The sequence below is a fragment of the Pristis pectinata genome, chromosome 17 (genome assembly GCF_009764475.1).
Source record: "Pristis pectinata isolate sPriPec2 chromosome 17, sPriPec2.1.pri, whole genome shotgun sequence".
Taxonomy (NCBI): Eukaryota; Metazoa; Chordata; class Chondrichthyes; order Rhinopristiformes; family Pristidae; genus Pristis; species Pristis pectinata.
Genome location: NC_067421.1, coordinates 20,366,314 through 20,387,984, shown reverse-complemented (window position 1 = coordinate 20,387,984; position 21,671 = coordinate 20,366,314). Strand labels below are relative to the sequence as shown.

The following is a 21,671-nucleotide window of genomic DNA, read 5'->3' as shown; positions in this document are numbered from 1 at the left end:
ATTACATTTCAATACAGCGTCCTTCAAAATAATCCGTGCATTGGAGAAAGAGATGATGTGGTTCCTTATTTTTCCAACTTTATTGGACGTAAAGATGGGATTTTCGATCTTCTGTTTGATCCTGAACTGAATTCCGACTCCATATCAGGGAGTAGTGGAGGCCGTTTGGCCCAAGGAGTCCATGGTGGCTTCTGTATCTACTCCGTCCTCTCCCCACGGCCCTTTCCTTTCTGATACTTATCCAGCTCCCTTTTCAATGCTACAAACGAATCTGCCTCCACTTCTATTCCTTCAGACCCTAACCACTCACTGGGCACCTTTGCCAATCACCTTCAGTTTATGGTCCTGGCTTTTTGATCCCTCTGCTAATGGAGGCAGTTTCTCTCTCTGTACCCTGTCCACACCCATGATTTTAACTACCTCTATCATACCTCCTCACACCTTCCCCAGTTCCAAGCAGAACAAGCCCAGCACCACCAGTCTATCCACACAATAAAGTCCCTCTCCCTGAAACCATTTTCGTAAATCTCTTCTGCACCCTCTCCATTGTTTTCCCATCCTTTTTAAAGCATGGTGCCCAGAACTAGACACAAGACTCCAGTTGTGGCTGAGCCAGGGTTTAAATAGGTTCTTCATGACTTCCTTGCTTTTCTGTTCCCTGCCTCTGTTCATAAAACTTGGGATCCCATTTACACATTCAGTCACTTTCTCAACCTGCTCTGCATTTTCAATGACATTTGCACAAGTAACTCCAGATCTCTGTTCTGTTGCCACTTTTGGAATTGTGCCCTCCAGTTTATATTGCCTCTTCTTGTTCTTCCTACCAAAATGTAACCCCACATTTCTCAGCATTAAATTTCATTTGCCACTATCCTCCTATTCTACTAGCCTGTTTACTTCTCTGTGCAGTCTATTATTATCCTCCTCATTGTCACAGTTCTCCTTCTCTGTAGTGTTGACTGAGCGGTTCTTGCATTAGCTCACCCTCTGTTGAAACTCTCATCCATGTTTCTGTTACCCCTCCAGACTTGACTCATGCAACACCCTCCTGGCCTGCTTCCCATCATCTGCACTCCAAGAGCTTGAGGTCATTCAAAATTCACGTATTGTCCCTGTTAATAATTTGGCTTTCAATCTAGTAACAAATTTAATTTAAAATTCTCATGCTTGTATTGAAATCCCCTCTTGAATGTACTCATCAATGAACTCCTTCAGTCTCAGAGTGAGCCTGAAGAAAACAGTGCAAGGAGACTGCAGGAGATCCAACGGCAGAGAGTCAGTATGGGTGAAGAGAACTCAAAAAAATACATCACAACAGAGCCTGCAGAGCTCTGTGGGAAGTTGTGGTTAAAATTTCATTGCTGCCTAATCTGCTGAGTGTGTCAGCACTTCCAGATTTCCAGCATCTGCAGGTTTTTTTAACAAGAAATTGTTAATATTTTAATTTATTGTTTAGTAATCTTGGTGCTTAGTGAAGGTGGTTATTTTGTAGGTTAGTGTGTGTTAGTTAGTGTAAGTACAATAAGTTTGTTCATGACTGTATTTTGTGGTTAGTACATTTGTGGTTTAGAGTTTGAATTTTGGTGCAAGTTAAACAGTTAAGTAACCTCAAAGTTAAAAATAATCTATAAATAAATGTTATCTATAAATTATATGTTTCTTCTCCTCTCTCCTTTGGATAGCCTATTGCGTAGTCAGCTTTCTGCTATCCCTTCGATGGGCATTATCTATATTCTCACTGATAGCCAGGATAGTGTCAGTCTCTTTGTGTGGAACTAGTTCACTAACTGCAATGACACAGCCGATTTGCAAAGCCAGTATTTGAAAATTTATGTTCTGATGGTGTTGGTGGTTTTGAATTCTCATCCTCAAATGCCAGTCGATACTTTTTGATAATCACATCATGCATGAATTCTTTAGTGCTGTCAAGACCTGGGGTCAGATTGTCGAATCTGACCTGTGGACCAGATCATCCAATTTTTGGACCGGATTATCTGACCTGTGAATTCTACTTGCTTGGACCAGTTACTCTAGTAACTGATGGTAGTTCCTTTTGTTTCTGGAACGTATCCAGATGAGTGGAATGGTCATCTTCTGACTGACTGTCCACTGAGTAAGCTGGCTCCTTGCTGCTGGTGATTCCCTCTGATTCAGTCTGAGACTCTTAGACTGTGGGGAGGGTAAGGCAAAAAGGGAAGGGAATTTGGTGAACATTCCCAAAATATTGTTTGTCCAAATTGCTAGCCAACAAAGCAAAGGCATTTTGAGTAAACAATTAAAAGAAGGAATGGTCTGGGCTTAATTTTAAAAAAACTATTTGGAATATTGTTGAACTCTTGCCTCCCCTCAGATGATTGAAGTGGAAATCCAGTGATGTTCCTCAGCTGTCTCCTTTACTTGGGGTTGGGGATATGAATAACCGTCTGAGAAACAAAGGAAGTCATGTTGTCAGCATGAGTGAGGGTTGGTCACATGGCTTCCTCTGCTGGCCAACCACCACCAAGTGGTGAGGAGTGCACTTCGGGGTCAGCCTGCTAAACCTAGTCAAGTGCTTGTAGGCTCATCATTGGACAATGAGCGGGGCATGTCATGGGTGGACATCCAGTTGGAGGATCCTGTTCCAAACACAGCTCAAACAACCAAGGGCCCAGCCCGGTGAGAGACAAGAATGAAGGAGAGCTTGTCAAGGACAGAGAAACAAGCAGCACCCACAGAATGGAGCACTTTAAAGGGCTCCTCAACTAATATGAGTGTCCTTGACTCCATCCCATAGCAGTGGATTGAGAGCATGCAGTCCATCCCATTCCCACCATCCCAGACCAACAGGAGGCTGCAGAGGCTGTGTATTAACTGATGAATAACAAGGCCTCCAAAGCAGATGGTATCACCACTGAGCTTCTAAATCTCAGTGGAGAGGAAATCAGACACAAATTCAAAGTCTCATCTCCAACATATGGGAAGAGGAAGACATGCAAGAAGACTTTGGAGATGTTGCAATCATTGCCATCTTCAAGAAAGGAGAAAGGTTCAATGGCAGCAACTGCAGAGGGGCCTCCCTGCTGTTTGACACTGGGAAAGTCACCACCACAGACTTCCTCCCAGTGACTGAGGAGCTGCTCTCTGAACTGTGGCATTGATTCCATCCATTAAAATATACAATAGACAATGACCTTCACCATGACATCTCTGAGGAAAATGCAGGAAGCAACATTGTCCCCTTTATATTCTGTTCGACATGTTTTGATGACAATATGGTCCATCCATCCAAAGCCAATTTTTCTAATTCTCTTCTCTTAAGTCTAATTTTCCTTTTGTTTTGAAATGTGTTTCTGTTCATCCTCACCCAATTGCCAACCTTTTTCTATTTGGTCTGGATTTTATACATTGATAGAAAGTCATGTTCCCTCTTAAATGAAAAGTTCAGGCATAATTCACTATATTTTATTTGAAGTCTTGCTCTGTTTTATGGCTGATAGGTTATCATGTGGCTCTGTTAGTCTTTACTCTGGAGTTCCCCTTTGTTTCATCTACACTGTTAAGGTTTCTTCTTCAGAACACCCATCACGGGAATCTATCAAAACAAAGAAAGCTGAAAGGGCAGGCACAGTAGTGTAGCGGTTAGCGTAACGCTTTACAGCGCCAGCAACCCGGGTTCAAATCCGGCCACTGTCTGTAAGGAGTTTGTACGTTCTCCCCGTGTCTGCGTTGGTTTTCTCCGGGTGATCCGGTTTCCTCCCACATTCCAAAGATGTACGGACTAAGAAGCTGTGGGCATGCTATGTTGGCACTGGAAGCGTGGTGACACTTGTGAGCTGCCCCCAGAACACTCTGCACAAAAAGATGCATTTCACCGTGTGTTTCAAAGTACATGTGACTAACACTCAGAACACATATAGTGCAAGAGTCAGAAGATGATATCAGTTCCTTGGACTGCATGCTCTCAATCCACTGATACCTCCCACAAAGAATTGCTCCATTCACCACATGCCTCATGATGGACCAGCTAACTTTTTCTTTCAGTTCTTTAAAGTTGTGGTGCTTTATTTCTTTCCAATGTTTAAGCAAACCTACCACCTTTGCTCATTGATAATTCCACATTTAGTCCTTTTATACTTACTACCACTGTTAACGTCAAAAGAAGCACTGTGTCTGCAGCAGAAAGCTAAAGTTAACAGGTATAATGCAAGGGTCAGCAGATGACATCTGTTCTCTTTAGACTGCATGCTCTCAATTCACTGATAACCCTCCTAATGAACTGCCCTATCACTGCATGCTGCAACACTTAGTGGTGGAGAGAGATGGACTCCTCTTTGATTCCGGGCTCCAGTGGGAGATCTGCAAAGCTTTGCCATCCCAGTATTAGCACTGCATTCAACAGCTTCCCATACCAGATTTCTCATTGGAGCAGTTGCATTTTGGTTCATTTTATGTGGCTGGTGCTGAGGATCATGGGCTGGACACTTGAGTTAGCTACACAATCGAAGTTTTGACTGCCTCTAACAAACTCCCGCCCCTCAGAAACTAAAACCAGGAGCTTAATATGGAGATGGGCCAGTGGGCTTAGTCTCTGGAATAAAAGAGCCAGTGAAGATTGTTCAGCAATAGCCAGGGAGTGAGGGAGGAGCTGTAGGTTCCGGGCAGCTGCCGTAGACTACATCAAATATTCATTTCAGGAAATTGAGTTTAGGGTTCATGATGGTGGTGTGCGAGGGAGATTGGGGCAGAGGAAAGAGAGGGAGGTGAAAAATGGGGTATGAGGGAGCCAGCATTTCAGGGAACAGTGAATGGCAGCCAGAATGATTGGAGATCGCTGGAGGGAGGGGAGTAAAACCTGGTCTCTTCACTATGAGTAAACTATAGAAAATAGTTCCTGCTGGCAGGTGATAAAGGTGCAAGGGGATAGACTAGTGCTAAACGGCATTCTTCTGGGCAATTTTCTTCTATCCAAGAGCTCTTAAGAAAAGTCACCAATCCAAAAGGTTAGCTCTGTTTTTCTCTCCCCAAATGCTGCTCAACTTGCTGAGGAGACCCAGCAATTTCTCTTTTAATTCCAGATTTCCAACAGCTGCAGTTATTTGCTTTTCACTCTATGATGAAACAGTTTAGGCATGGCAGCCCAATATGCTGGTCCGTGAAATGGTCAAGAGAGACAGAGGAAACTGCAAATAATTAATATCTAGACTGCTAGAAAAATGCTGACTGATTAATCAATAATTTTGTTACACTGATTATATCTACAGCTATGATCTGTTCCAAAAGAGCAGAACAAGATAAGATATCTTTATTAGCCATATGTACATCAAAACGCACAGTGAAGTACAACTTTTTGCATAAGGTGTTGTTGGGACAGCCCGCAAGTGTCGCCACGCTTCCGGCGCCAACATAGCATGCCCACAACTTCCTAACCCGTACATCTTTGGAATGTGGGAGGAAACTGGAGCACCCGGAGGAAAGCCACGCAGACACGGGGAGAACATACAACTCCTTACAGACAGCGGCTAGAATTGAACCCGGGTCGCTGGTGCTGTAAAGCGTTAGGCTAACTGCTGCACTAGAGAGGGTTACTGCCTTAATGCTGCAACTTGGAGAGGTAGATGTGTTTGTGCCTCAGCACATTCTTTTTTATTATTTCCACCAATTAGTTTAATGATTAATCTGACAATTCAGTGTTTTTTACTCTGAAAAGTTATTTTTTCTCAATCAAATTTGCAGCTTCAGTACTTTCACAGAAAGGAATATTCAGCTTTATACAACAAGAAAGTAATTTTCAAAGCTCTAAGAATTGTTTCTCCTGTAGCTTTTGCATTCCTTTTCTTAAATTGCACATTTTGCATCCTAGGTTCTGCACCAAGTAGATAACTTGCAAAGAACATTCACACAAGTTATCAAATTCATTTTGTATATTTTTGTCAACAAGGATCAAAAGCCTAAATTCTTGACTTGGCTAAAATAATACAATTTGAATACAGAACATGAAGCAGTTACATAAATTACAGTACATGAATTTTTTTTGCGACTTCAAAATTTGCCTATTTTGCATTTATGACTTAGAGCCACAAATTGAATCAACTTCCTTTATTGGCATTAATGAGATTAGCAACACTCACTCTTATTTGGTAGGGTTATGGATACAGAAACCACAACAGGAAAGGTAGACAGGCTTTGTCAACTTCCCCAGGCACAGGTGTTCTGATGTCACCCACTACTTGGAGATGGAAAATTCTAAAATTCTAGATTCATTCACTTATCAGCCCTGTTGTATCTCTTCCTAAATCAAATAGTCAGCAGTTTGTAGTCAACAAATGGTAGCAGTTTCACTGCCACTGTCAACCTTTAGTGAAGTTTTAAACCTCCAAGTTGATGATCTTTTGTTTTTTGGCAGTCTGAAGTGCTGACTCTTTGTTGACTCTTGTTTCAAATATCTCGATGTGATACAGTTTGCAGTGAGGATGCCATCTGTGCCATTTTCTTCTCCAATTGTGGTGATTTGGTCCTCCAAGGAGAGGGAGGTGATAATGTACAATTGTTTGCACCTCCCACAGATCAGGTGTTACGTGTAATTCTGATTCCAAACCATTTGGTTTGAAGTGGTCATTCTATTCCTATTGGAGCAACTGACAATGCATTGTTGAGAGTCAGTGTCAACCCAGGCACAGGCTGCTGGTGGTTAGAATTCTTTGGAGAATGGCCAAGGGAGGAGATTAAATAAAAGAGCTATGCACAGTCACGGAGAAGTCTGGTGTGAGGTCAAATGACCAAACAAAAAGACTCTTACGCTTACTTAGACTGACAGGCATGGAAGCAGCTTGGATTTTAGACCATTTACTGTCTGCATGGCCATACTCTTCACTACAACAATACTACCTTCTCCAGGACAATTAGGAATCAGCAATAAACGCTGGCCTTACAAGCAATTCCCAGGTCCTGTAAATAAATGTTAAAAATGGCACATGAACAGCTATTGCGATTGGAGTCAAAGGAACAAAACAAGTTTTATTTTAGCAAAATCACTTTCAAACCCTTTCCAGTACAATATAGCAAAGAACTGATTTAACTCTGGGATTACAACGGACCGGATTGTCTCACCCAGAGACTAATAGAAACTATCAGAATTCACCTGGTTTTTGGGTGTGTCAGCGTAGACATGCACCAATCATCAATTCACCAGTCTTCCAACTGCCCTGACCCTCTTTCAGCTGGTTGATGATGGTATTGGTCAGGATCTCATATTTTCTTACAGCTTAGAAAAAGAGGCCATTTGGTCTTTTAAGTTTACGCCAGCTCTCAAAGCAATCCCGTCCCCACTTATTTCCCTGTAGCTCCTGACCATTGTGCCAGTAGTTTGGCCACTACTGCCGGTGAATCAGGCTGCAATGAGACTTTTTGATGCTCCTGCATTGCTGAGTGACTGGAAGCCTCCGGCTTGACTGAGTGAATGGGTGGGGGTGCCTGATACAGTCCAGAACTTAGGTGGGAGTGGGGTTCAGCATGAAGTGAGGTTTGTGATACAGAGACTGCCAAACTTTCCTGGCAAGTTTGAGAGCTAACAAGCAGCTATAGCAAGCAATTAGGAAGTTAGACAATATCACGAGAGGATTTGAATGCAAGAATAGTGTTTTTCTGCAATTCTACAGAGCCCTGGTGAAACTGCACTGGAATATTGTGCACAGGTCAGGCTTCACTTCCTAAGGAATGGATACTTGCAAAAGAGGGAGTGCATTGGAATGCAAACATTGTCTTATGAGACGTCATTAAGCAGACTTGGCCTATGTTCTCCACAACTTCAAAGAAAAAGGGGTGATCTCTTTGAAACGTGAAAAATTCTTATGCAGGTGTAGAGATGATATCTCCCTTGGCTGGGATGTCTAGAATAAGGCTCACAGTCTCAAACTGAAGGGTCAGGACTGTAAAGAAGAAAGTTGGTCACCCAGAGGAAATTAAATCTTTGGAATTCTTTACTTGAGGATTGTGGAGATTCAGTCGCTGAGTCTATTCAAGACAGAAATCAATAGAAGTCTGGATATTTAGGGAATCAAGGGATATAGGCTTAGTGCAGGAGCATAGTACTGAGGTAAATAATCTTACTGAATGGTGAAATAGGCTTGAGGAGCTGAATAACCTACTCCTGCTTCTAATTCTTTGGTTATGTGATTAGCAACCACCAAATTTCACCTTGAATGTTGGGTCTAAATATTTTTTGTTTTCTAAGTTCCCCCTTTCTCCCAGTTATCAAACCTGATCCCTGTGCTGTGCCTTGCACCTCTTGCCTGACTGGGATGTTCACTGTGTATGGAGTCAGTGACATGTCTAAATGGTGTCATGCCCACCTCTCACTCCATAAAAAGGGCCAAGCCAAGAAATGTCACCCAATGTTCCCATGATAATCACCCGTCGAATGAAGGACGTTACAACATCAGTATGTGCAAAGATCAATCACATGGTCCTCAGTATGTCCCAATGATGTCCACAACAGTGAGATGGGCAGCAACACTCTGTTCTATTTCAGCACAGTTGGTGTGGGTTTGTGGAGCAGTGAGAAATTGTGGTGAGTGACAGGTTGGGAGATCCAGCCCGTTAAAGTAAATTGAACTGATTTATTTACAGATAGGTTAATGAACAACACCAAGAACCTATATAATAATTATCTTAGCAAACAGGGTAGGTGGGGAGAGTCCATTTGGAGTTCGTGAAAAATATTAATCACAAAATCAATACAGATGAGGAATGTCTCTTACTCCATCATTGCTCATTTATTTAGAACACAAACGTTCCCTCCTACACTGATCTGAGGCTGAGGAAGTGCAATGGTTTTATGACTGAGCTAGTTGCACTGAGGTGTGGTCTAATAATCTACCACAGGAGTCTAAATCAGTTTGAATATTTGAACTGGAAGTGAAAAGCTGTTATCAATGTAAGTGACTGTGAATCTAAGGAATATTATAAAAATAACAAATGGTTCGCAACAACAACAACTTTTGTTTTCAAAGCACCTTTAACAAAGTAAAATATCCTAAGGTACTTCAAAGAAGTTTCAACAGTTGAAATTTGACACTGAGCTACATGAGGATATGGAGACACAAGAGATTCTGCAGATGCTGGAAACCTGGAGCAACACACAAAATGCTGGAGAAACTCAGCTGGTCAGGCAGAGTCTATGGAGGGATATGGACAGTCAATGTTTTGGGTCAAGACCTTTCATCAGGAACAGAAAGTCCTTTCCAGTCCTGATGAAGCGTCTCTAAGGGCCTCGATCCAAAACATTGACTGTCCCTCCATAGATGCTGCCTGACCCGCTGAGCATTTTGTGTGTTGTTCATGAGGATATGTTAGGATTGTTGATAAATATTTTGATTATAGAAGAGGGTTTTAAGGATGATGGAGAGGCAGAATGGCTGAGGGTTTAGGAAGGACTAGGCTGTGTATGATCTTTTCTCAAACTCTTGCTGATGGAATGTTTTGGAAAGAAAAATTGATGCCATTTTGATCCAATGTGCGTGTTGTAAGGATGTGCCAGGTGTAGTGAATGATAACAAAGGAATATAAATGATAGGGAGACCATGCCAAAGCTAAGGGCATTGCCAATTGGAGACATAGCTGGAAAGGTGGAGCAGCTTTTTTATGAATGGGAGAGGGGTCAGGACAAAGACACTCTTGGGCAATGTAAACAACTGGATGAATATTGTCAAAACATCCCTGTGGCTCTTGGGACAATAAAGTTGTTGCGATAACCATCTTGTACTTTGCCTGTGTATAGCTAGCATTGATAACATGGGATTTGACCTGTTGGGTGAGCTGCTTTGCATCATGGTTGATTCATCAAATGCCTGATCTCCTGCCAGCCATCTACTGAATGCCTCTGCATTGCCCATGGTTTGCAGGGAGCTCATCTGCCTTTTGATACATCGTTTTTGGTCATGCTGTTCACCCTCCTCGTCCCAGCTGGCCAATAGATGACATCCCTGACAATGCAGCACTCCCTCTGTGCTGCATAGAAATTCCAGTCTAGATTTTGTGATCAAGTCTCTGGAGTATAGAATTCTGGTTCAAACACACTTGAAATATTCTGAATGGTTGTGAATTCCGTTTAATAACTTCAAAAATATTTTTCCTTTTTCTTTCATGATTTGAATCTAATTCAATTGATTGATTATTGATAAAAAAAATATGATGATGCTGGAGGAACTCAGCAGGCCAGGCAGCATCCGTGGAGAAAAGCAGGTGGTCAACTTTTCAGGTCAGGACCCTTCTTCAGGACTGAAGATAGGAAAAGGGGAAGCCCAATATATAGGAGGGAAAAGCAGAGCTGTGATAGGTGGACAAAAGAGGGGAGGTGGGTGGAAACAGGGAGGTGATAGGTAGTTGCAGGTAAGAGATAGTGATAGGCAGGTGCGGGGGAGGTGGGGTGAGCAGATCCACCAGGGGATGGGTCAAAGGTGAGAAGAGAGAGGAAAAAAAGGGCTAGGAAAGGGAAGAAGAGAAGAAGCATGGTGGGGGGGTGGGGGGGTGGTTTAGGGAAGGGGGGAATGGATTACCTAAAGTGGGAGAATTCAATGTTCATGTCATAAGGCTGCAAGGTTCCAAGATGGAAAATGAGGTGCTGTTCCTCCAGTTTGCGCTTAGAATTCTCCTGGCAGTGGAGGAAGCCGAGGACTGACATATCTGTGATAGTGTGGGAGGGGGAGTTGAAGTGACTGGCAATGGGAAGATGCCGGTCACAGTTACGGACAGAGCGCAGGTGTTTTGCGAAACGGTCACCTGGTCTGCGTTTGGTCTCACCAATGTAGAGGAGGCCAGGAGCACTGAATTCTGACCCAAAACGTTGACCGCCTGCTTTTCTTCACAGATGCTGCCTGGCCTGCTGAGTTCCTCCAGCATCATCGTGTTTTTCATCTAGATTCCACGGTCACCTGGTCTGCGTTTGGTCTCACCAATGTAGAGGAGGCCAGGAGCACTGAATTCTGACCCAAAACGTTGACCGCCTGCTTTTCTTCACAGATGCTGCCTGGCCTGCTGAGTTCCTCCAGCATCATCGTGTTTTTCATCTAGATTCCAGCATCTGCAGTCCTTTGTTCCAGATGCCACAGTTGTACAGATGCCGCAGAACCCTGCAGTGGGTGTAATGGCACCCTGGATCAGTTGCCTGATAACTGGAAGCCTCCATTCTAAAGCTGGTCAGATCCCTCTGGGCATTCAGCTCATGCAAACCGAACGACAAGCGTTGTTCCTTCTCCACTAGTTGCAGAATCCAGGGCTGTGTAATTATGCAATGCATTGTCAATCTTTGTTGGGAATAAAGAGGTGACATTTTACAATCAGACCATCAGGTGGCGATGCCTGTCAGTGCAAATGTAAACCAATCCAAAATACGGTGGCTTTAGTTTTGAAACCAGAAGCTCGTGAAATAGTCTATTGTTCCACAGTCATGAGGAACAACAAGTTGGGTCGGTATCCCAGTCAGACAGAGTATATCAGCAAGGGACTTTTCAAATCTAAGTGCACAGAACAGACTACTTTAAAATCAGATTTATCTACAGTTTATCCATCATCATTTGGATGCCAAACATACATTGAACTGCCTGTTAATCACACATCACCATCTTGGTGCGGCAGTAGGGTGCATTTGAACTGAGATAATTGGGTCAAATCATTAATTGTAAATACAAAAAGTTGAATAGGGACAAGCAATAAAGTGACCAGCCTGCTGACAGAAGTAATACCGACACAAACCACAGAATCAAGAATGCTATCAGAGGGTCACATAACGAGCTGGTGTCAGGCAGCATCAACAGAAAGTTTGCATATATACTGGGACTCATTCATCACAATCAAACACTGATCAACCAGCAATCACCAGAGGTTAAATATCCCGACAAGCTGAAAGTTGCCTTGAACTGTGGTGACCCAAGAGCCCACTCATAAAACAAAGGAGCACCAACCCCCATAATGAAAAATGTGATGATGCTGGAGGAACTCAGCAGGCCAGGCAGCATCCGTGGAGAAAAGCAAGCGGTCAACATTTTGGATCAGGAACCTTCTTCAGGACCCAGAGCTTCATTGAGGCAGACATGGATGAGAGCTAACGAATCTGCCCAAACGACAAACAACGGGGGTTTCAAAAGGTGACATCTCTGACAGTGCAGCGCTCCCTCAGCAATCCATGTGTAAGGCAGCGGCTGTAAGCAGGGGATGTGGTGTGCAGCTTTCACGGCAGCTGTAGAGTGTGGCCCTGAGGGCGACAGACTTGACATTGACCTGGTCTGAAACTGCTGCGTTTTAGTTTTCCCTGTTCCCATTCCATGCTGTTTTCCACATCCCGCTCTCTGGGCTACTCACATGCCCAACCATCTGTGCTGTGCTGTAGTTAAACCCTCCCCCTCGGTGATATTTGCCCCAATTCTAATTAAACCCTCAGAATCCAAACATTACTGACTGCCCTTCCCACAGACGCTCACCCGCCAATTTCACCAACGTATTTCATTAATATTTTGGTTAAACTTTTCAGCAATTGCTCACTAAAAATTACCGAACACCGTTTTCTGAATTTGAGCTAATAAAGAAATTATAGGTTTATAGTAAACTAATGTAATTAACTAGCAAATTATGGACCAATCCAATCAACAATTTTACCTACGTTAAAAAATATGGCTGAATTGTCTTTTTAAAAGGATGGACTTTCCAAGGTGACCGTTGAATATCTTGCAAGCAACAGAGGAATTATTTTTCTAAGTGCTGATTTCGGGCATCAGTTGTGTGCTCCCAGTGTGATAGTTCTGGCACTAGTAAAACATAAACTTTTGTGGCAGGGGAGCTTCCAGACACCCGAGTCAGTCTGGACTGATGCAGGCCCGACAGTGTAGCAGTTAGCGTAATGCTATTACAGCGCCAGCAACCTGGGTTCAATTCCCACCGTTATCTGTAAGGAGTTTGTACGTTCTCCCCGTGTCTGCGTGGGTTTCCTCCGGGTGCTCCGGTTTCCTCCCACATTCCAAAGGTGTATGGGTTATGAAGTTGTAGGCATGCTATGTTGGCGCCGGAAGCGCAGCGACACTTGCGGGCTACCCCCAGAACATGCTACGCAAAAGATGCATTTCACTATGTGTTTCAGTGTACATGTGACTCATAAAGATATCTTAGTGGCATCAAAGCCTCACTCAGTACTGACAGGGAACCCAGAAGCTGCTGCGCGCACCACATGTGTTGTAAACTCCAGTCTGTGGATGAAATGATTGGGGACATTGCTGTTCTTTCTTGCAGAGGTTCTGTTTCTGCCGACACTGTAACTTGACATTGTTTGCTGTGCTTTGAACCTGCTTGTTCTGAGCCCAATGACAGTGTTATCACTTTTCTGATTACAACCGTGTCAAGGCAAGATTATCTCGCCCTCTCCACTAACACATTTAGACTCCACTGAAAACAACTGTGACACTTTATTCTTCCCTCTGTTATTGTTTTACCCTGTACTACCTCAATGCACTGTTGTAATGAATTGATCTGTACGAACGGTATGCAAGACAAGTTTTTCACTGTACCTCGGTATATGTGACAATAATAAACCAATTTACCAGTCTCCATCGCTATTTTGGAAGCGTTTTAATAATATGCCCCCCAACACACTTCACTATTTGAGAGGAGTTTATGGCTCGCTGTTGTGATTTGCTGTAATTGGGTCGCCTGAGGCAGCTGAAGGAACTTCACAAAGAAACGCATAACACAGAGGGAGCTGTGTATCAGTTATATAACAGGGAGTGCTAACGCTGAGGACCGGCAGAACTGCTGCCAACGTTGCTGCCACGCGATCTGTTGCAAACCCGTCTGCAAAAGCAAAACCGGTGAAGGTTCGGCAGGGATTCCCGCACCGTCACCGCCCTCTGCCTGTGGAGGGAACGCACTGACACCCACAACACCGGCCGTGCAGTTAACATTAAACCGGTCACTTCGCACAGTGTGTGCTTTTCGAGTTGGAAGAATAACTGAGACGTATCATCCTGATTTATCGGAACTGTTTTAATGGTAAGAGCGATCAGAATGAAGGAGATTATTTCTTCATTAAAAAAAACATAGTTCTGTTATCTATAGCGGCAGGCGTTTATAAATTTGCAAACGTTTTCTAAATTGGCATAAATTATACCGACATTATGGAGCTCCCAGTAACATGTTAATGGGAAAGCCAATGATAAATGTCTGTGCTGTACCTTGGAGCAAAAAACATAGGGAGAAATAAAATACAGTGAAGCAGAATCATCTTGTTCACTGTGTGGGATCGGCACTCACTGAATTGACAGTAATATCCACAATGGCGTATATGTAAATTATAATGGCTATGAAGATAAAGGACAGGAAAGGAACCTGCGTTACATACAATTACTTGCACTTTCAGTGTGAAGTACCATGTGATTTGAATTTAAGGTCACACAGATACTGTGCAGAGCAACACGATCTTGATTAGCCATTTGAAAAGCATTGTTGTTTGTGGACAAAAGTAACAAGGTCACGGTTATCAACGATTATAAATCGTCTTTGAATGTAGATTTTGGCACAAGTGTAGAATAATGGAAGTGCGGAGATATTTATATTTATAGATGTTGCTCTGTAAGTGAGTGGAGATATACAGAAAAGTTGTCTCACATACTGCCAATGCTCCCTCTCTAATAGGCAATTTATGTAGTAATAGTAAATAGGAACTAAAGTACCATGCTTCAACCATTGTTAAAACATGTTCACAACAGCGCTTGCATTGGTTGCAAACACACCAGTGAGCATACATAGAAAAATGGTTTTATAACTACTATTAGAATATATCTCTGGGGTGAAAATATTCTCTTCAGAACAGAAACCTGTTGAAGACAGCCGTTGTATGGTGGCAAAGTCCTTAAAGGTGGCAAAACAAAAGAAACAGCTTAACTCCTGACTACCTAGCAGACGAAAAGCTGATCTATGAAGTCCCTTTCCAAAGAAAGCAGCGTGATCCATTGTAAATGTCACAACACCATATATCCTGATCTGATTATCTAGATGGAAATTATTTCTAAAAATCAGAGACACAGTAACAGATTTGCAATGGCCAAGTTGCCAATGTTTGGCCTGGTGTCAGGGAAATAAATGCCTCCAGCTTCTCTAGTCTAATCTGCTTAAAGCTGAGTTGATTTTGGGACACTTTCCAACTGTCTAACACTTTTGTTTAATATACAATTAAACAGCCTGAAACTGTGAAGCCTAAGAGTATATTAGCATTGGGAAATATTTTTTGAGGTGTCCAGAAATAAGCTGACTGTTGGAACCATAAAAGTGCATTGTTTTATCTGCGTATATCAACATTTATTCTGCAGGGTTATTGTGTAGTTACGGGAACATGTTCACGTTATGCAGGATGACATACCATTGAGATATCAGTGCTGATGAGCAGGCTGTTGCTCCCAGTGGGACTCTCGCCATTCCACTCAGCTTGCATAGGAAGAAGAAAGATACATAGTCTGCAGGCCAGGATTTAATAGATAATCTCAGCTGTAACTGGTATATAAAATCATGAGGGGCATGATAAGGTGAATCGCCAAAGTCTTTTCTCCAGGGTAGGAGAGGGGGCAGCTGAATTGTCAGTGGAGCAGTGAGAACTAGGGCATTTATGTCTTTAAAAAAGCAAGGTGTTTCTGGCAAGTTACCCTCAGAAGTGGTTTGGATTGTAAATCTCACTTTCCCCACTAGAACATTATGCACCACAGACACAAATGATTAGATAATCTGGTTTTGGTGGTGTTGGTGCAACAATAAATATTGGCCAGGACAAGTAGAGAATTTTACTAAGATCTTCTAAAGTGTGTCATGTGATCTTTTTCATCCACCTGAATTGGCAGATGGAGCATTACTTTACTGTTTCATCAAATGAGATTGCCTATTTAATGGTATATCCCAGTGGCATAGAGTCAAAGAGCTGTACAACACAGAAACAGGCCCTTCAGTGCAACCCATCCGTGCCAACCAAGTTACCTAACTGAGCTAGTGCCATTTGCCTGCATTTAGCCCACATCCCTCTAAACCTTTCCTGTCCACGTAACTGTCCAAATGCCTTTTAAATGTCACAGTTGTACCTGCCTCTACCACCTCTGGCAGCTTGTTCCACCTTCTGTGTGGAAAAAAAATTGCCCCTCAAGTCCATTTTAAATCTTTCCCCTCTCACTTTAAACTTATGCCCTCTAATTTTGGACTCCCCTATGAAGACTCAGCTTTCACTGCTCTTTTGAGGGAGAGAGTGCCAATGACTCACAACCCTCTGAGAGAAAATAAAGCCTCATATCTGTCCTACATGGGTGACCTTTTATGTTTAAATAGAGATCCCCTAGTTCTCACAATGAACACTAATATTCTGTCAGCTTTCCTAATTACTTGCTGTAATTGGATTTTAGCCATTTGTGAATTGTACATTAAAACACCCAAATACCTTTCCAATTCAGAACTGTGCAGTCTCCTAAATTGTAATCTGCTGTTTTAAGAGTTGAACAGATCTCTTATATGATAAAGAACTCTTGCTTTCTTAACCTACCTTGTCATGGCCCTTGCACTGCACTGCATTTTCTCTGTAACTGTGGCACTATATTCTGCATTCTGTTATTGCTTTCCTTTTGTGCTGCCTTGATGTACTTGTGTATGGAATGCTGTGTCTGGATGGCACGCAAACAAAGCTTTTCACTGTACCTTGGTACGTGTGACAATAATAAACCAATTACTGATAATGATTTTTCCTGCCAAAATACATAATTTCATGTCTTCCCACATCAGATTACATTTGCCAGAGCTTTGCCCACTCATTTAACAAATAATATCTCTTTGTTGCCTCCTTATGTCCTCACCACAATTTAGTTTCCAACCTGTCTTTGTGTCATCAGTGAATTTAGAACCCATTCCTACAGTGCCTTCATCCAAGTCATTTATATAAACAATAACAAACTTGAGGCCCCACTACTGATTCCAGTGGCATCCACTTGTTACATCTCATCAACTGGATAACGACCCATTTCTGACTATTCTCTGCTTTCTGTTAATCAGCCAATCTTCTACCCATACTGGTAGGTTACCTCCTATACAATGAGCTTTTAATTTCTGCAATAGCAATTGCTGTGGCACCATATAAAGTGCCTTCTGCAAATCTCAGTGTTGTGAATTCACCCTTTTATTCACATTACACGTTACTTCTTCAAATAAGTCCAATAAAGAGGTCAAATGTGATTTATCTTTTACAAAACTTTGACTTTTCCTGATTACCTTGAAATTTTCTGTGTCCTGTTGTAACGTATAAAATAATAGTTTTCAACCTTCTCCCAATGACAGATGTTAAGCTTACTGACCTCTAGTTTCTTGTTTGAACAAAGATGCCAGTGCACAATCTGTTGTAACTTAACTCAGTCTAAACCTGTGAATGTCATATTATTCCTTATGATATTAAAAAAGGCCATTTTGTCCCATTGAGTCTATCTGTCAGATCAATCACATTCTCCCACTTATTTCCCTGTAACCTATTTTCTCTTACATGGCCATTAACTGCCCTCTGATTCTCCTATCATCTACCAACTCTAGGGGTAATTTACAGCAGACAATTAATTTAACAACCAGCATGTCTTTGGGATGTGGAGGAATCAGAGCATCTGGTGGAACTTCATGTGGTGTCAGTGAGAACATGCAGACTCCATACAGACAGCACTAGAGTTCAGAACTGAATCGGGGTCACAGGACCTGTGAGGCAGGTACATTACCTGTAGTGCCATTAAGTCACACAGGGTATTTATTACACTTCTAATTACATTAATTATTCCTGAAGCCATTGTATTAATTAATTGAACAGCAAAAGATCGGGAAACAGTGTTAATATGATTTGTAGTGTTACCACATCACCAACCAATTGAAATTGAATGGCTATGTGCTTCTATTATTAATGGAAAACCTATTATTTGGGTAGTTGGACATTATCAGCCACTTTGAAATGTGGTCCGGTCCTATTTGATGAGTTTGTTAATTAAATGTGTAATTTAACTTATTTAACTACTTCTATAAATTTATTCTCTGATCCGATTTAAATACCCGACCCAATGCTTGCAGTCTCAATGACAAGGAATACAAGGCAAGATGGCCGGGCTAGTTAAAAATACATTAAAAAGCATGTTTATCTCAAAGTTATGGAGATTATCAAAAATGACAGATAATAATACCTGTGATGTCTGTTATCTTCATGACTAAATCCTATCCTTGTCCATATTCAGCTCGGTTCTGGCATAGCTGTTGCATAACAATGCACTGGCTGTTTGCATGTAACTCAGTTGCAGTTAGGAAGGCAAATTATGTGTTGGACTTTATTGCAAAAGGATTAAAGAAATGAAAAGTAAAAGGATTAAAGAAAAAGAGTAAAGATGTCTTTCTACCATTACATAGGGTCTGGGTTAGACTGTACCTGGAGTATTGTGTATAATTTTGGTCTTCTTATCTGAAAAAGGATATATTTTTCATGGAGAGAGTGCAATGAAAATTCTCCCACTGGTTTGTAGGATGGCAGGTGTAGCATATGAGGAGAAATGCAATAGTGAGCAGACCTCTAGAGGCTTTAGAAGAGTGAGAGCTGTCCTCATGGTAATATAAAAAAATTCCTAGAAGGCTCAACAAGGTAGGTATGGAGAGGAAGTTTCCCCTAGCCGTTTAGAACTAGGGGTCACTGTCTTAACATATGGGGTAGGAAAGTGAAATAAGAGCAGGAGTAGACCAATCACCTCTCTAGCTTGGTCTGCTACTCAGTAAGATCATGGCTGATCCAACCGTGGCCTCTCCTGCACATTCCCACTCTCTCCCCTTAACTCCCTTATAAATGTCTCAATGTCTGTCAATCTCCACTTTGAATATATTCAATGACTTTGGACTTCTTTACCCTGGAGAACTGAGGAGACAAAGGTCATGGCCCTTTAAGAAAGTAATTTCCTCCTCACCTCTGTCTTAAAAGGGTATATTGTAAGGCTATGCCCTGGTTCTAGGTAACCTCACTAGGCTAAACATCCTCTCAACATCCACCCTGTCATTCCCATTCAGAATCTTATTTGTTTCCATAAGATCACCTCTCATTCTTCTCTACTCCAATGAATATGGTCCCAGCATGCCTAACCTTTCTCCATATGTCAGACCTTCATCCCAGGAATCAATCCAGTGAACCTTCTCTACACTGTCTCCAATGCAAGTAACCCCTTCCTTAAAGGTGTGGACCAAAACTACGCACTGTAGTCCAGGAGTGGTCTCACCCACACTCTGTAAAGTGGCATCAAAACTTCCCTACTTTTATGCTCCATCCTCCCTGCAATAAAAGCCAACATTCCATTAGGCTTCCTTATTACCCCCGTACCTCTGTGCAATGTTTAGACCATCTTCACCTGGAATGAGGAGACATTTCTTCATTTGGGGTGGAGGGGAGGTGAGGGGAGTCTTTGAAATTCTCCGCCCCAAATACATTTCACTGCAGGAAACTATCTGGTAATTCTAAGTGGGGTATTTACAGATACCATAAAACTAACCACAATCTTAAGGTACTTTATTGAGTCTAAGGGGCTCTGAGACTCCTGAAACCATGAAAGGTGCTACCAAAATAGAAATCTGGTGTTATATTCTTATGTATCTCATAACACTTCTTCCCCAACAATCCATTTAACCCAGCATTTTGCATTTCATCTTATTTGGTAGAGAACATAGGAATATAAGAAACAGGAGCAGGTGTGGTCCATTCAAACCCCGATCATGTTCCAACATCCAACAGGATCAGGACTAATCTACTTCAACAACATTTTCCTGCTGAACCCACAGATTGCTTTAATATCCAGAAAACCTCTGCTTTGCATGCAATCAGTGACTGGATTCTGGGTCATTTCACCCTACTCTGGAAGTACACTGGCCCTTTCCTATTATGGACCATGCTTCCTGTTATTAACTGATTGCCAGTTGACCAAGCAAGTAATGATTTTGTTTCCTATACAGCACTTGTTAAGGCTAATTTCAGCTGTTGAGAAAAATGACTTCACATTATTTCAAAGGATAGGTTGAGCGAGCTGGGGCTTTTCACTTTGGAACAAAGGAGGATGAGAGGTGACTTGATAGAGGACTACAAGATGATAAGAGGCATAGATCGAATGGACAGTCCGAGACTTTTTCCCAGGAGGAAAAGGGCTCACACGAGGGGCCGTAATTTTAAGGTGATCGGGGGAAGGTATAAGGGGGATGTCAGAGGCAAGTTTTTTACACAGAGAGTGGGGGGTGCATGGAACGCACTGCCGGCAGAGGTGGTGGAGGCAGAATCATTAGGGACATTTAAGAGACTCTTATTTAGGCACATGAATGGTCGAAAAATGGAGGGCTATGTGAGAGGAAAGCATTAGCTAGATCTCAGAGCAGGATAAAATGTCAGCACAACATTGTGGGCCGAAGGGTCTGTACTGTGCTGTAATGTTCTATGATGCCCCTCTGATTGGGAATCATAGAACATAGAACAGTTGAGCCCACGAACCTGCACTTTGGCCCACAATGTCTGTGCCCACAGTGATGCAAAATGAAACTAATCCCATTAGCCTGCACATGATCATATCCGTCCGTTCCCTTTATGTTCATGTATCTGTCTAAATGCCTAATAAATGCCACCGTCATATCTGCTTCCACCACTACCCCTGGCAGCATGTTCCAGGCACCTACCACGCTCTGTGTAAAATAACTTGCCCGCCACGTACCCTGCAACAATCCCAGTCATGGAAAGTGTCCAACAGGAGCATGTTCAATTGAAGCCAGGGTGCCAACTTGAATTGTCCCTTCTTTAATTATTTATTTACTGGTTCCCCTTTACTCTGTACTACTTCAATGCACTATGTAGTGAATTGATCTGTATGAACCGTATGCAAGACAAGTTTTTCACTGTACCTCGGTACAAGTGACAATAATAAACCAATACCAATACTCCTGTACTTGCCATTGGACCCACCCACAAGTTCACAACCATGTACAAACCCCACCCCTCCCCCGAACCACTGACTGCATGCCTCTGTCTTGCTTCTCACCACTGGTTGCAGCCCCCACCCCAACTCACCACTTGTCCCCTCCTTGCCACAGATTACAGGCCTCACCACTTGTTTGTCAGCACCTCACACCTGCCCAATAATCCCGCAATTCAATCCATCCCTCTCCCCAAACTTTGACCTCTATCCCTGTGACCCAGATACAGTCCCAGACTTGCCTGTTAGCCTTTGAACATAGAACGTTACAGCACAGTACAGGCCCTTCAGCCCACGATGTTGTGCCGACATTTTATCCTGCTCTAATATCTATCTAACCCTTCCCTCCCACATAGCCCTCCATTGTTCTGCCATTCATGTGCATTGCACAAAGGAAAGGTCTTACCTTGTGTGAGGGCTTTGGTAGCTCTCAAAGTGTTGGACCTCAGGCACTTCTGCACTTACAAGTGGCAGGCCCAGAACCAAAATGCCTCTGGATGCATTGTGCAGCAAATGAGTCACATGATGAATTTCCAGATTAGGATCAATCTGTTGCACTGATTTGGTTGAAGGCTGAGTTTATCCAGGACACCAGAAGGTTGCCCTATTTTCTTATTCGAATTATACCATGAACACTTTTACATCCTCCTTAAAGAACAGTTTGCTTTAATGTCTCCC

General features: G+C 42.5%; 1 protein-coding gene across 2 annotated transcripts in view; it reads left to right on the top strand.

The window, feature by feature from the left end:
• Window positions 1–13,798: 13,798 nt before the first annotated feature.
• The window catches only part of sdsl (serine dehydratase-like), a 47,886-nt gene continuing 40,013 nt past the window's right edge, over window positions 13,799–21,671 (top strand). For both annotated transcript variants that reach the window (XM_052032440.1, XM_052032438.1), the window contains exon 1: window positions 13,799–14,010. In XM_052032440.1, coding sequence (XP_051888400.1) covers window positions 14,008–14,010 — 3 coding nt within the window. In that variant the 5' untranslated portion in view covers window positions 13,799–14,007. The remainder of the gene's footprint in view (window positions 14,011–21,671) is intronic.